At 34.2% G+C, this 14,834-nt stretch overlaps 1 protein-coding gene across 6 annotated transcripts in view; it reads left to right on the forward strand.

Moving 5' to 3' along the window:
* Nucleotides 1-14,834, forward strand: part of LOC110622998 (protein MON2 homolog) — a 30,559-nt gene that overhangs the window by 8,635 nt on the left and 7,090 nt on the right. For 5 of the 6 annotated variants that reach the window (XR_006352048.1, XM_043959951.1, XM_021767797.2 and 2 more), the window contains 24 exons: nt 310-418; nt 557-612; nt 792-846; nt 950-1,006; nt 1,120-1,221; nt 2,243-2,323; nt 2,414-2,466; nt 5,240-5,309; nt 6,819-6,882; nt 7,537-7,685; nt 7,772-7,899; nt 7,990-8,047; nt 8,223-8,320; nt 9,428-9,512; nt 9,629-9,694; nt 9,778-9,837; nt 10,600-10,686; nt 11,408-11,594; nt 12,220-12,263; nt 12,343-12,474; nt 12,564-12,695; nt 12,799-12,851; nt 12,945-12,993; nt 13,331-13,389. Coding sequence is in view for 5 of the 6 variants with exons in the window: in XM_043959951.1 (XP_043815886.1) it covers nt 310-418; nt 557-612; nt 792-846; nt 950-1,006; nt 1,120-1,221; nt 2,243-2,323; nt 2,414-2,466; nt 5,240-5,309; nt 6,819-6,882; nt 7,537-7,685; nt 7,772-7,899; nt 7,990-8,047; nt 8,223-8,320; nt 9,428-9,512; nt 9,629-9,694; nt 9,778-9,837; nt 10,600-10,686; nt 11,408-11,594; nt 12,220-12,263; nt 12,343-12,474; nt 12,564-12,695; nt 12,799-12,851; nt 12,945-12,993; nt 13,331-13,389 (2,034 nt within the window). In the remaining variant the exon portion in view is untranslated. The remainder of the gene's footprint in view (nt 1-309; nt 419-556; nt 613-791; nt 847-949; nt 1,007-1,119; nt 1,222-2,242; nt 2,324-2,413; nt 2,467-5,239; nt 5,310-6,818; nt 6,883-7,536; nt 7,686-7,771; nt 7,900-7,989; nt 8,048-8,222; nt 8,321-9,427; nt 9,513-9,628; nt 9,695-9,777; nt 9,838-10,599; nt 10,687-11,407; nt 11,595-12,219; nt 12,264-12,342; nt 12,475-12,563; nt 12,696-12,798; nt 12,852-12,944; nt 12,994-13,330; nt 13,390-14,834) is intronic. The other variant, XM_043959950.1, reaches the window with a different exon arrangement.

Consider the following 14,834-nt stretch of genomic DNA (forward strand, 5'->3'; position numbering starts at 1 on the left):
ATTAAGGTATAATTAGAGAATTAATTTATTTTTGTTAGTATATATACCCCAGTTGGTTTAAGGGAAATAATCAAGTATCTTTGTCTCAAAATCTGTCGCTCTTTTTTTTTCATCACTGTTTCACATTGATTCATAAATTGCAAATGTGGCGTGATCCTTTTCTTTGTTTGTGGGTGGGTGGGTGTGGGGGGGGGAGGAACAGTATCATAGACCGGGCATACATACTAATTTATACAAACAAAACTTCTTGTCTTAGATTTCAATGAGTTATCTCTGGCATTTCCATAAATCTAACCAAACGATGAACAGGTTGTTGGGGCATGAACCTGTTTCTGGAGCGAGGGGTATCCTAACGAATGCTGGAAAGCTTGGGCTTCGTTTACTTGAAGACCTGACAGCTCTTGCTGCAGGTGGATCTGTATGTGCTATTTGAGACTATTAGATAGTTTTCCCAAGCAAACTTACATATGGTGTTCATTAATTTGAGTATTAGGAATTGCTTGAAGATTTCAAATTTTGTTGATCAGATTTAACAATTTTTTTCTTTATCTTACAGGCACTTTGGTTGCATGTAAAATCTCTTCAACGAATATTTGCACTTGACATACTTGAGTAAGAAATATGCCCATGCCTGCAATATTTTGCATTTCTTTGTTATCTTTGCAAGTCTACTTTCATTTCACAGAAAATGAATTGTATCAATGATTGGCTATTTAACCAAAACTGTGGTGATGTTGCGATATAAATGTGTTTTTAAATCCTTTGTTTTGCTGAATGCTTCCTTTCTGTAGGTTTATTCTGTCCAATTATGCTGTTATTTTCAAGGCCTTGGGTCCCTATGAAGAAGTAATCATTTGAATATCTTTACCAACAATATTCATTGTCTTTCTTTTGCTTGAGCATTGCTAGATGAATTTTTTAGTTTAAAAATTGCATGGAAATTTGACAGGTTCTGCGTCATCAGATCTGTTCACTTTTGATGACGTCACTTCGTACCAATGCTGAGGTAGCTTCTCGTTTCGAAATGATAGGAATAAATCTTTGATATGCATGGGGATATAAGTTGTCTTGTAAAGTGATTCACTGTACACCTCTTTTACCCTTTTAACTTTGAACCAGGTTGAAGGAGAAGCAGGAGAACCTTCTTTTCGTCGGTTGGTATTGCGATCAGTTGCCCATATTATCAGGCTATACAGTTCTTCCCTTATTACTGAATGTGAGGTGTGTTCAACTATGACTGTGATATTAACTTTGAGGCTTGGAAGTGAGATATTTGTGAAGCATTTGAGAAGCAAAAAGGATTTCTGTTATTATCATTGTTATCTTTTCGTCCTTTCTTCTCTTTCTTCTTCTTCTTCTTGTTATTTTTTTGCATTACAGTAGATTGGTCCTGCAATCTAGAATCAAGCAGCAAATGTTAATTGCTTTATCAAAAATCCTAATTTTGTTCACATAAACCAGTAATGATATTATTTGAGAGTCCATTTGATTCAGGAATACATAATCTTTTATCAGGTTTTTGCTAAGTTATCCTGTATCATACAGTTGGTGCTGTAATTCCTGAGCTTCAAACATCACAATTCATTATGTCCTTGTGCTATTCCTTCTTTCTCTATATAGGTTCAGGATTTGATTGAGGGAACATGTTTCTCCTTTCTTGCCATTTATTATCTAGTGGGAACTTCATTATAATGGGGCCAATCAGAGATGCACTTTCATCTTTATTTAGGGCATATCCTGGGTAGTGGGTAAAGAGGCGGCATGGGAAGACAGGTTACAGGTGTGAAAGTTTCAGAATTGTTGGAAAGGGGAAATGAAATAGAAATGCTAGAGTATAATTGGGAAAATAAACAAAATAAATCCTTTTGACCATCAAATTTTTTGCAAAGGTTTTGCAGGAAGGGTTTGTCAATTGTCACATACTATAGTAATAAAGTGTAATAGTAGCCTAGGAGAGTTAGAAGTTCTAGAAGGAAAAAGTTGGTGGAGAAAAGGAGTATACCTAGTTGAGAGAATAACATCTGTTATAGTTGTTGAGCTGAGTTGACTTGTGTGTGACAGTTACTGAGAAGGTTTCAACTTTATTTATCAGATCCTTGTCAATTTTTACTGATTATGATTGATTATATCTATGTGATTATTTTTGATGCCTTTCCTCTTTGCTATTCAAGGATTGGAAGTTTTACTACAATGTGCTAGTATGCATCTTGATAATCAATAAGATTTTCTATGTTGTATGCAGGTTTTTCTTAGTATGCTTGTGAAGGTGACTTTTCTTGATTTGCCATTATGGCATCGTATACTTGTGCTTGAGATTTTGAGGGTAATCTCCACAACATCAGTTGTGGCATTCTCTTTCTCCCCCCCGGACACTTATCAAAGTTACTGATATCTCTAATGTGCAATTTGACAGGGTTTTTGTGTGGAGGCACGGACTTTAAAAGTTCTTTTCCAGAACTTTGATATGTAAGTTCACTAGCTTCACTGCTAGTTATCATTTTTTTTTGCTCCATATTGCATGTCCCTCCTCCCCCCCCCTCCTTTTGTGGCATCCTCTATCCCTCTCTTATGTTGTATTAGCATACAAAGGGGCTGATAAGAAATGGTATCAAATAAACAAGGAAATGCATGAATGTACTCATTGGACATGTGTATATATTACGGTCCCTTGGTACGGATCTAGTTATAGGTCTATGTGTTTAGGTATTTGGTTGGATGGGTGAAGGCTGTGAAGGATTTGAGAGTATTTTCTTTCGGCGACCTATGTTGGAGATAATGATAATATTCAGATTCGTTAGAGAGAACTTGGAGCTCTTGAGTTTAGAGTACTCAAAGACTTTTTTTTGAAAATTTTCTCATATCTTTTTTATTAAATTGTTGCACTTAAATATAAGAGGGAGACATAACCATCTTCTAAAAATAGGAAATCATTAAGTAACATGGATGATCACCCTCTTACCACTAAGGAAAAGCAAAAACTAACTTGCACAATCTACATCATGGGTTAACCACTAAGAATATGGCTTAACCACTAAGAACATGGCTAAACCACAAACCACGAACTACATGACTTTTGAAAATAGGACAACTCATGGGTTAACCACTAAGAACATAGCTAATTACATGACTCTTGAAAATAGGACAACTAATTTGCAAAAAAACTAACTTGCATTATTCGCTAACATTACTCCCTCCTCTGCTATGCGCTTGTCCTCAAGCGCAAACTCATAAAATTTCTGAAAACTATTCAGCTAGTAGTTGGTCCGTTGCGACATCTCCTGGGTCGTCATTTGTTAAATCCGGCTAGAAAATAATTTCTTGAACTGATATCCTCAAACAAAGGGTTCATTACAGTTAAAACAAAGTCCTTTTCGTCGTCGTTCCTCCATCTCATCACGGTTCAAGTGCTTAATGATTCGAGTACTTTTAGCCCATTGAAGCGAGGGAAGTAAAGTTTTGTGAAATTTGGCGCAATGGAGTTTCCTCCAAGATTTTCAGAAATTGTAACACCATAAATTCCCTTATCTTTTCGTGTTTTAGTTTGACTTTCAGCGCTTGGAGAAGACCACCCTTCTTTGTCGATTCTAAGTCGAGAGACATGCGTCCATTTTGGCGTGAAGTTGTTCAACTTTCTCATTTTTTAACTGATTGGCTTGCTGCTCGGCTAAGAGTAAGTTGAAGAGCTTGTTAAACCGTTCTTGAATTGATTTGCCCATAACTATGGGCTCTGATACCAATTTGTTATGGTCCTTGGATATTGATTTAGTTTGTTACGGTCCTTGGATATTGATTTAGTTATGGGTCTATGTGTTGAGCTATTTGGTTGAATGGGTGAAGGTTGTGAAGGATTTTATGGTATTTTCTTTCGACGACCTATGTTGGAGATAATATTTAGATTCGTTAGAGAGAACCTGAACCTCTTGAGTATAGAAAAAGACTTCTTTTGAAAATTTTTCTCATATCTTAAAAAGATATTGAATTGTTGCGCTTAAAATACAAGAGGGAGATCATCTCTTAAAAACAGAGAACCATTAAGCAACATGGAGGATCACCCTCTGCCACTAAGGAAAAACAAAATCTAACTTGCACTATTTATGTCATGGGTTAACCACCAAGAACATGGCTAAATCATTAACTACATGACTCTTGAAAATGGGACAACTAATTTGCAAAAAAGCTAACTTGCATTATTTGCTAACAGTGTAGTACAAGATTGAGCTCCCTAACATAATGCAGAGTTTAGTGAAGTCATTGTAGGAGTAGACATACATTGAATTCAAGCACATTGGTTGTAATTAAAAAAGCTAGGGCTGCTCTGCATACGTTACGTAATTGATATGAGTGTTCTGTTGAGTACACGTCTGAGTGGAGGGCTTCCACTCATGTACATTGAGTTTGATGAAGTTGTCGTGGAAGTGGATTTACACTGAAAGCAAGTATGTTGGTTATTGTGGGAAAAGCTACAGCTGCTAGTGAAGAATAGCTTTTTTAAATAATAATTATATAGCAAAGTAAAATTACTTATTTGATTGTGTTCCTGTGTTGTTTGCTGCTCTTCTCTCTCTCTCTCTCTGCATTATGCATGGTAAAAATGAATGCGTCCAAAAAGCATAAATAGCAGATGGTTTATACCAATGAGGACTGATCTTTTAGCTTTTTCTCTTTTTTGGGGCCAATTTACTCCCTTATAGATGGGAATAAAAAATAATTTTATATTTTAGTAATTGAAAATTTGAAATAAAGAAAAAATATGCAACAGCAGCATTTTTTAAAATGAATTGAGCTCAAAAGATCCTGTCAGTAGAAACCCAAAAATTAGGAAAGGTAATTATCAATGTATTTCAGACCTAGAATGAACTCCCATATTCAAATTTACTGGAAAAATCCAAACATTCACTATTTTTTTTTTTAAATAAAAAACAAGTTAGTCTCCCCTCTTGCAAAGCTTGAAATGTAATATATCTACTATTTACAATTTATTGTTTCTGGATAATGGATAAAATCCGACTTCTATGAATAAAATAATCATTATTTTACTTTTCTAGAACTTTATCTCAGTTTAGTGTTTCTGGATACTGGGTAATCACACTTATATAGTAAAATAGTCATTATTTTACTTTTTCTGGAACTTAATCTTTCTTTTTCATTGCCTTCCTCCTCCTCTCCCCTTTCATTGGGAGAAACCGGTATTCAGTCTTATTACCATGTGTAACATTGATTTTGCATACACTTTTTGTAGGCATCCTAAGAACACAAATGTTGTGGAGGGTATGGTTAAAGCTCTTGCTCGGGTTGTTTCAAATTTACAGGTAAAACATTCTAAGTTCTTTCTGATATAATCAACTTTCATCTGTTTTTCTCAATATATTGCTAATATATAGATAGTTAAGGGCTTATTATTAGGGACAAAAGGCTGTTCTTTGTGGGTTGTATCTTATGTATTGAAGCCTGCAGTTTTGGAAAATGGAATTCTCATCTATTGGGTAAAATTTTCCATACCTGTGTCTGCAAAGTTCAACATTTGCTGTCATCAGCTGCCTGTAGCCTTAGAAGTGTTTAAATTTTGCTGAACTTGTGAAACTGCAGACTGTTTAATAGATTGTTTTAACATTTAACTTTTATCTTACCATTTATTTGTTGTTTCCCTCTACAATGTAGCATTTGGCTTCTGGTTAACTGTTAGACCATCTGCTTGCATTTGATGGTTTGAAACTCGACCCTTGTGTGTGCCTAACTGCCTATTGCCTCTTGTTTGACGCTTGCTCATGTTTTGAGATGTCTGCTATTTCTTATATCATCAAGTACCATGATGAATTATGTAGTTCTGAGGGACTTTTGCCCTCTAGCTCTTTTTGGGAGTGAAATTGTAGGTAAAGAAATTTGTAGACAAGAAAATTATTTTCTCTTGTATGGATAGGAGGAAAATGCAAGAAACATGAAAGCAAGTTATTTTCATTTGTATGGGAAATTAAACAGAATCTGATGATACAAAGTTGTGCATTGTGATTTTTTGGCTTCTTCAATAAGGTCCTTTCATATTTTGTGCAATAATCTATGTGAAATTAGAGTTGTCAATGGAAAATATCTAACATTTGTGGAATATAAGGTTCCCCTAAATTTTTTAATTTATTTTTCATTCTCATCTTATTGCTTTCCCAAGTAGGAGAAAATACTTGTCTCTTTCTATTCTCTTTCCTTTTCTAAACTACCCCTTGTATTTTCCACTTACCTGAACAGGGTGTCACCTAAGTTGTGTGTGTGTGTGTTTTTTTTTTTTGGGTGTGAATGTGTGCATGCTGGGTGTCCCAGTGCTAGTTTTGTGTTCTATTATCTCCGTTAAATTTGGGTCGGGTCTAACTCACTCTAAAAGTTAGAGGAGTGCCTATGACCCTTATATATAAGGGGCACATTACCCCTTTTAACAACTGACGTGGGATTCAACACACCCCTCACGCTCAGAATTTTACTGGTGTGTGATATATTTATGGGAGACCCAAAATCGGATGGGAAGGCTCTGATACCACGTTAAATATGGGTCAAATATGGGTCAGGTCTGACTCACCCAAAAGCTACCTCAAGGGAGAGGAGTGCCTATGGCCCATATAAGGGGCACATTACCCTTTCCACATTCAACAATCTCGAATTCATGAATATTTTCCACCCTCATCTATATTCTGTTCTCTTATATTGTTGATGATTTAAATGCTTAGAGATAATATCCTTTAGATGATATTGAGGACTTCTAAATTCTAATCGCCAATTAGCTATCTTGAGCATAGCTTGACTTATTTGATTAACATAGACCTTTAAAATTTTAGGTTCAAGAAACAAGCGAGGAGAGCCTGGCAGCTGTTGCAGGGATGTTTAGCAGCAAGGCGAAAGGTAACTGTTCTCTGAGCTGGCAGAGGTGACTTCAAATGGTCAATGTATCTTGTCCTATATAGAACAAAACCTTTCAACACTCAAGACAGAACAAATTCGTTCAAGTTCTCTTCATTTGAAAATCACTTGTATTCTTATCAGAATTTGGTGACAATATACCTAATTTGTTTAACCAATATGAAATTTATTCAGATTGAGATGCTGTTGTTTGATCCAACGTAGTATTGGTTTTAATATGATATATTTTTTCTAACTTGGCATATGAATAAAATGAAAATTCTCAGCCTGTCTTCACTGAAAAAAGCAATTAGTAAAGTGACTAATGATTTGATGTAGAGGTTACAGTTGTATTCGTATTATTTCTGTTTCTGAAGTGTAAGTCGACAGGGAATTTGGAAATGGAAGGCGGATTGCCTGGATTTATGGCTTGAAAAATCTGAGAATAAGGGTTTGTTACTTGTTAGAACATTGGATGTGGTTCCTTCTCATGCCCACTCAGGGGTTTACTTGTGTTTGTGGGTGTAGAAAAGTTAGAAACTTATACGAAGGGAATTGAGACTTTTCTTTATTATTTTGTTTTTATCCACATGCTTCTATTATAGTACATTGCATTTCTTGATTCTCAAAGAAGATTACAGCTTTTGCATCCTGCAGGAATTGAATGGAGTCTGGAAAATGATGCATCCAATGCTGCTGTCCTGGTTGCTAGTGAAGCCCACGCAATAACGTTGGCAGTCGAAGGGCTATTGGGTGTTGTCTTTACCGTAGCTACTTTGACAGATGAGGCGGTGGATGTCGGAGAGGTGGTTTTCCCTTAAATTTTGATATTTTTATTCCCAACCCCTTCCCCCCACCAGATTGAATGAAAAATTCTCTTTTGTACTACCAGATTGAGTCTCCCAGGTGTGAGTATGATTCTGCGTTAAAATTTGCTGGGAAAACTGCTGTTCTTTGTGTTGCAATGGTTGATTCATTGTGGTTGACAATTCTAGATGCTTTGTCCCTTATTTTGTCGAGGTTTGTTGATTTTCGTTTGTAGAAGATGATGTTATTAAAGAATAAAACCAAAACTATGCATATCTGACATGTAGTTAGTTAATGTGAAAGGTCAAAAGGAGAGGCTATTGTGTTGGAAATATTAAAGGGATATCAGGCATTCACTCAGGTGCATGCTTTTGAAACTTGCAACTTTTGCGGTTCTGCATTTTCTTTTCTTTTCTTCACAAAAGTCAATTATGGTTTCTTTCAAGTATTAGATCTCGCTTATATCATTTGCAGTTATAGATATATAGATTCAATTCATTTACCCTACAATTGATCTCAATGGTTATATTTTCCAGGCTTGTGGGGTTCTTCATGCTGTAGAACCTTTGAACTCTTTTCTAGCATCACTTTGCAAATTCACTATTAATTTTCCACTTGAAGCAGAGAAAAAGAGGTAATTTTCTAAAATCAGTGAACAATGAGAGTCAAACATATTTCTTTGGAAGCAAAATAAGCGCATAACCAATTCACTATCTTTGTAAAACATTCATACTTTATAGAAAAATTGATCTGTGTGCCTTTATATTGCTAGAAAGTTTGTCAATTGCATTATAGAATGTGCTTTAGCTCTTAAGTTGTGTAAAATCATGAATCACAAGTAATTCAGAGAACGTGTGCTATGTTCCCTGGTAATGGATCGTGTCACGAGTCTGTGGATCAAGGCATCTTCCTCGACAGCTTTTCCCTTTCCTCTGTTCCTTCCTTTACATACTGAACCTATGGTGACAGAAAAATGGAGCTCGAAGGAGGGAGCTCAAAACCTCAAGACTCTTTGATAGAAGAGAGAGTCTCATTCTTGGTGTGTTTGTGAAAGTACTGCTTATCTTTATTGCTGTATTGTCTCTTTAAATAAGAGCTTACAATGAGAAAGTTGAATCCATTTGTAAGACAAATTCCTACTGACAGTAATCCTAATAATAGCAACTAAATAATAAAATAGCATATCTGTTCTATATTGAAAATAACTCCTAAATAAGAATAATAAGTAGCCTTTGCCGAGAGTCCACCATTGCTGAGTGTCCTATTAGTTTCTGGATTCCTTCTTACCTCCACTTCTTCGGCGCTGGTATGGTTTGCCTATGAAGGCATCTATAACGTGTGTTCTTTTCTTGGTTTTGCCACATGAGAGAGAGAGAGAGAGAGAGAGATAGAGAAGTCCATTTTCCAAGACAGTTAATAGTTGTTCATGATTGCTTTAGATGTAAGTTGTTCAGCTTGGAGGAACAAGCATTACTGTTGGTTGACACTGCCAATGCTCGTTAGATGCATGTGAAAATAAGGTTGCTGCATGTGATTAAAAATTGTTGAAATTATTTTCAGTTTGTATTTCTAAGGGTTCTCTGCAAAGATGATTGAATCATAAGTTTTTGACATTGTGAACTTACCATTTAGACATATTTTAGTTAGATCTTCTACTGTGACATTGGAAATTTGGTTCTATCCTCACAACTTCAATCAGCTGATGATGTTGAAATCTTGGATTAAATTGAGATTTCTGCAGTGCAGTGCTGCCTCCTGGGCCTAAACGTCTCGAGTCACTAGTTGAACAGAGAGATAGTGTTGTGCTTACTCCCAAAAATGTGCAGGTATTTTGTTAGGCTTGGTGTTATTTGACGTTTCTTCTTACTCTTTACCTGTTCTTAACACTTTGTGCTTGTACCCTTTGATTGTTTATCCATTTTTATTGCAATTGGAAACTCAGGCTCTGAGGACTCTCTTCAACATATCTCATCGGTTGCACAACGTTTTAGGGCCATCATGGGTTTTAGTATGTTGGTTTGCTGCTTTGCTTTGATATTTGTTCTGAGATAGACAAAGTTTATAGTTTGTACTTATCTTAAATAAACACAGGTTTTGGAAACTTTAGCAGCTCTAGATCGAGCGATTCACTCTCCTCATGCCACCACCCAGGTATTATTAGAAAGTATCACTTTGGTAAACATTTGAATTTTGCTTTATATATGTGGGCTAGTTTGTAGAAATTACTCACCTGACTGTATACTCAATGATGATGATTTTGATATGCTTTGATGAAATACACCAAAGAGTAGGATTGTACACGTGGAATAGCCATAGAACACATTGATTTGAATTGAAAGTCACAACACAAAAGGAAGTGGAGGAATGTCATTCTGAATTATATATGTTAAACATGAGGTTGAAAGTGGTTCTCCAACTACATTTCATTTACTGTTGTGGATGGGGGCTGCTACATCCTTTTGTTTTTTTTTTTATGTATGGAAAATGATAGATGATCAATATTGCAATGATAAAAGTGCAGCCTTATAAATTTGCTGCTCTTAAGGTTGCTTATATGGAACTAGAACATGTTTGCCTTTTGATGATCTGTAAAAAAATCTTGTAAGTGGCTCTAGGAGCTGTTTGTTCTCTTGTAAGCATGGTTATCTGAAAGGCTTAGGTGGTGTTTGGTAAAAATAAAAATTCGATAGTTAGAATCCTGTGTTAAATTTTAAGGATTGGATAAGATAAATGCTAAAAATTTTTAAATTGTAAAGTTGTTGAGCATGTGCTGAAAATAAAGTGCAGGTACAACAATTCAGTTTGATATTTGTAACTGCTTTTTTTAGTTAAAAATTTTAATTTAATCAAACAAATTAATACAAATTTTGGTGAAAATTTTAATTTTAAGTGCTTATCCTTTTTGTATGTCAGGAAATCTCCACAGCTGTCCAAAAGCTTCCACGAGAATCTTCTGGCCAATACAGTGACTTCAGTGTTCTGTCGTCTTTGAATTCCCAGGCAAGTAATCGTCCTCTAGCCATTTGGTTGGAGGAAAAACATGCATATATTAGATATCCTTTTTGTTTGCTTTTTTTTTTTTTGTTTTCTTTTTACTATCATGCAATTCTTTTTTAAAGAAACAGAAAAACAAACTGTTTTCTCTCTCTCTCTTTGTTAAATTAGCATAACCTTCTAGGTTGACTCTTTTCTTGGTAAAGGATTAAATTATTAGTTTCCTAAAAGTGGGGACTGTTAAATTTGGACTAGGCCTAACTCACCCCAAAAGCTAGCTCAAGGGGGGGAGGAGTGCCTATGGCCCATATAAGGGACACATTACCCCTTTCCACAACTGATGTGGGATTCAACACACCCCCTCATGCCCAGAATTTTTACTGGTGCGTGACACATTTATGGGAGGTCCAACTTCAGATGGGGAGGCTCTGATACTATGTTAAATTTGGGCCAGGCCTAACTCACTCCAAAAGCTAGCTCAAGAGGGAAGAGTGCCTATGGCCCATATAAGGGGCACATCACCCCTTTCCACAACCGATGTGGGATTCAACAAGGACGAAGCTGTGTTTTTTGGCTAATCTCTGTAACTTTAGTCAAATAACCTTTGTAAAATAAGTGTGTATTTTCCTACCAAATTGCGGTGCCATTTTCTCTCTTTTATTTTGTGTTAGCACAATTTTAAGATACTTTACTACAGGTTCTAACTAGTCTTTCTTGGTTTGCACAGCTATTTGAGAGCTCAGCATTGATGCACATATCTGCAGTTAAATCACTTCTTTCTGCATTGTGTCAATTGTCACAGCAATGCATGTGTGAAGCATCAAGTGGTTTTGGACCATCAGTGAGTCAAAAGATTGGAAGCATTAGTTTTTCAGTAGAGAGGATGATATCCATCCTTGTCAATAATCTTCATAGTATGTAATTTAAATCTTTTGTAGTAGTTGGAGCAGTAACATTTTTTTCCTCTCCATTTTTGCATGTGTGTTTAATCTAAGTCATTGCCGGTAATGCCGTGTATTTTCTATCTATCAGTAATTCCTTCTCCTTTATGCTCCACATGTTTGTGATGTAGTTCTAATCGCCTTTTGCCCTCCTCTCTGGATATCCATTTGCCAATGGAGCAGTGTTATTGTATTGATTATTACTATTTAAAAATTTATCACAGTTGCGAAAGAAGTTCCCAAGGTTTTTTCTTTCTTTTTTTTTTTCAACAGATTTTGCTATTCTTTAGAATGATCCTGTTTTTGATTTTTTTTTTTCTTCTTGATCTTGGCTTATATTCTAAGATGAGTTGATCAATTTCTTGCATTTAACAGAACACTGGCATCTTAGGGAGTTTCAGATTTCAATTATTATTATTATTGTTATTTACAGCTTATGATCCACTTCTTCACTTAAACTAAGTGTGTGCCTGTAACAGGCTTTACTTTTCTTTAGATATGTACATCTTCCTACGACATCTTTCTCTTAAAGGTCATACAAAGTTAGGCAAACTGAATCTTGTTATATTTTACCAGTTATTCTTGTACTATATTGCAGGAGTGGAGCCATTGTGGGATCAAGTTGTGGGCCACTTTCTAGATGTAATCAATATGAGTATTTTTCTTGTATTTTGTAATGCTGCGATGCTTAAATCCTTGATATTGCATGTTTATCTTGCAGCTAGCTGATAATCCCAATCAGCATTTGCGAAATATGGCCTTCGATGCATTAGATCAATCTATCTGTGCTGTTTTAGGTTCTGAAAGGTTCCAGGATTATGTTCCATCCAGACACCATGGGATGTCTGATGATGTAAGTAACTTTTCAACTTTACTTATGGATGGCAAGTGTAGTCTGTTGACTTTAGTAGCTTATGCTTCTTGCTGCGTCACTGTCTATAGGTGGTAACTATGCACAAAGAGTTGAGGTCGCTCGAGTGTTCTGTCATATCTCCACTTAGGGTTCTGTATTTTTCTACTCAAAGTGCTGATGTCCGTGCTGGATGCTTGAAAATTCTTCTGCATGTTCTGGAAGTAAATGGTTCTACTGAGAAGATGGATATTCTTTTGTTTATCAGCTTTTGCATATAACATATTCTCACAAACTTTTTTCTTTATTGATTTTCTCTCCTTTCAGAGGCATGGAGAAAAATTATATTACAGTTGGACAGATATTCTTGAAACATTAAGGTTTAGCACTTGCATAATTATCTGTTTTGAGCATCCGCTTTAATTAGTTTTGTGCCTTCTTGGTTGATCACTTCTCTTTTTCTGTTTCTTCAGGTCTGTTGCAGTTGCACCAGAGAAAGATATTGTCGCTTTGGGCTTCCAGGTTAGTAATATGACAGACTTAAATTGAGCGAGTAGTCTAGTGATTGAGTACCTTGGAATGCAGGGAATCAGGGGGGATCAAATCCTGACAATCCCATCCTCCTCCAAAAAAATTTAAAAAAAAAACTTAAAGATGCATCTTGTGTAGTTTTGTTTTTCATATGAACGTGTATGTATTTATAAAACATTCAGTCACCGAAATCCTAAAGCCCTAATGTGACTGCATTCCGTTAAAAAAACAGATGTACACTATGGAATACTAATTGAGAACAAAGAATTCATTTTCTTTTCTTTTCTTTTTTTAATGAACAAAATCTGATAAATCTGTTTTCTTGCAGAGCCTAAGAGTTATTATGAATGATGGACTTGCTTCCATACCTACTGAGTGTCTCAATGTGTAAGATTTGGAATTTAGCTGTGATTTTTTGCTTTTGGAACTGAAAGTTAGCAGTTTTCAGTAGCCTCTTTAATCTACTTTCTCACATGTTTATTACTAGACTACTTATTTTATTTAAATAAATAACCATTTCATATATCTTTCAGATTCCCACATGCTTAATTTTATGTCCATGTGTGAACAGTGTGGATTTGTTCATGAAATTTTTAAATCTAGATTATGTTTCTATCAATAAATGTTTTCCCTTATTTGTACAGAATATAAAAGGTTTATTGGACAAAAAAATTCAAATGTTTATCACTTTTTACATCTATATCCTAACTTTAAAATCTTGGACAATAAAACCAATCTTTTCACATTTGCCTCAATTTTAGCCATTTTTCTTAATCAATTTTGACAAAAAAAACTTTTAATCCATGTCATACCACGTCCTCAGACCTATTGGATAAAAATATCCAAACGTTTATATTAATTTATAATTATATCCAAAATTTTAAATTTTGGATAATAAAACTAAATTTTTTTCATTTTGTCTTAAGAGGACTAAATTGAATTTGAAAAGTTATTATAAAATTATATATAGTCCCTAAACTTTTATTTGACTAATAAAATAGTCCTTAAAATGCATATTTTTATTTCAACAATATCCTTTTTTGTTAATTCCATTATTTACTTCTCATTCTCATTTATACACATATTATAGTTTAATAAAAATTTAAAATATAAAAAATTATAATATAAGATATATGATATTTTATTTTATTTAATATTATTGATATAAAATATAGTTTTTTATCGGAGCAACCAATAAATTAATATAGATCACAAATTTACTTGTTATAGGTGAGCAAAATAAAAATATTGAATATTTCAAATAATTTACAAGAGACGTGGTTAACATGTCGAAGTGTTTATAAAAATCATAAAGGTGATTTTACCTGCTAAAATATATAATATTTTATTTTATTTAATATTATTAATATAAAATACGATTTTTTATATGTTAAAAATATATATATAATTTATAATAGTGAGTATAAACCTTCAATAAAATACTTTAATATATAATATTTATATGTGATATTTTATATAGTGAAAATTTTATTTGTAATAAATGTTTATTTAATATTATATATGATAAATATAAAATAAATGTACTTTCAATATAAAATTTAAATTAAAGGACTATATTTATTAATATAAAATTTTAGAGACTATATTATAATTTACAATTGACTTCTTCAGATTCAATTTAGTCCTCTTGGTTATAATCATGACAAATTGAAAAAAGTTTAGTTTTATTATCCGAAATTTAAAGTTTTGGATATAAATATAAATTAACGTCATCGAAACACGTGGATTAAAATTTTTTTACTCAAAATTGATTAAGGCAAATGGCTAAAATTGAGGCAAATGTGAAAGGATTGACTTTATTATCCAAGGTT

The sequence above is a fragment of the Manihot esculenta genome, chromosome 9, assembly GCF_001659605.2.
Source record: "Manihot esculenta cultivar AM560-2 chromosome 9, M.esculenta_v8, whole genome shotgun sequence".
Classification (NCBI taxonomy): Eukaryota; Viridiplantae; Streptophyta; class Magnoliopsida; order Malpighiales; family Euphorbiaceae; genus Manihot; species Manihot esculenta.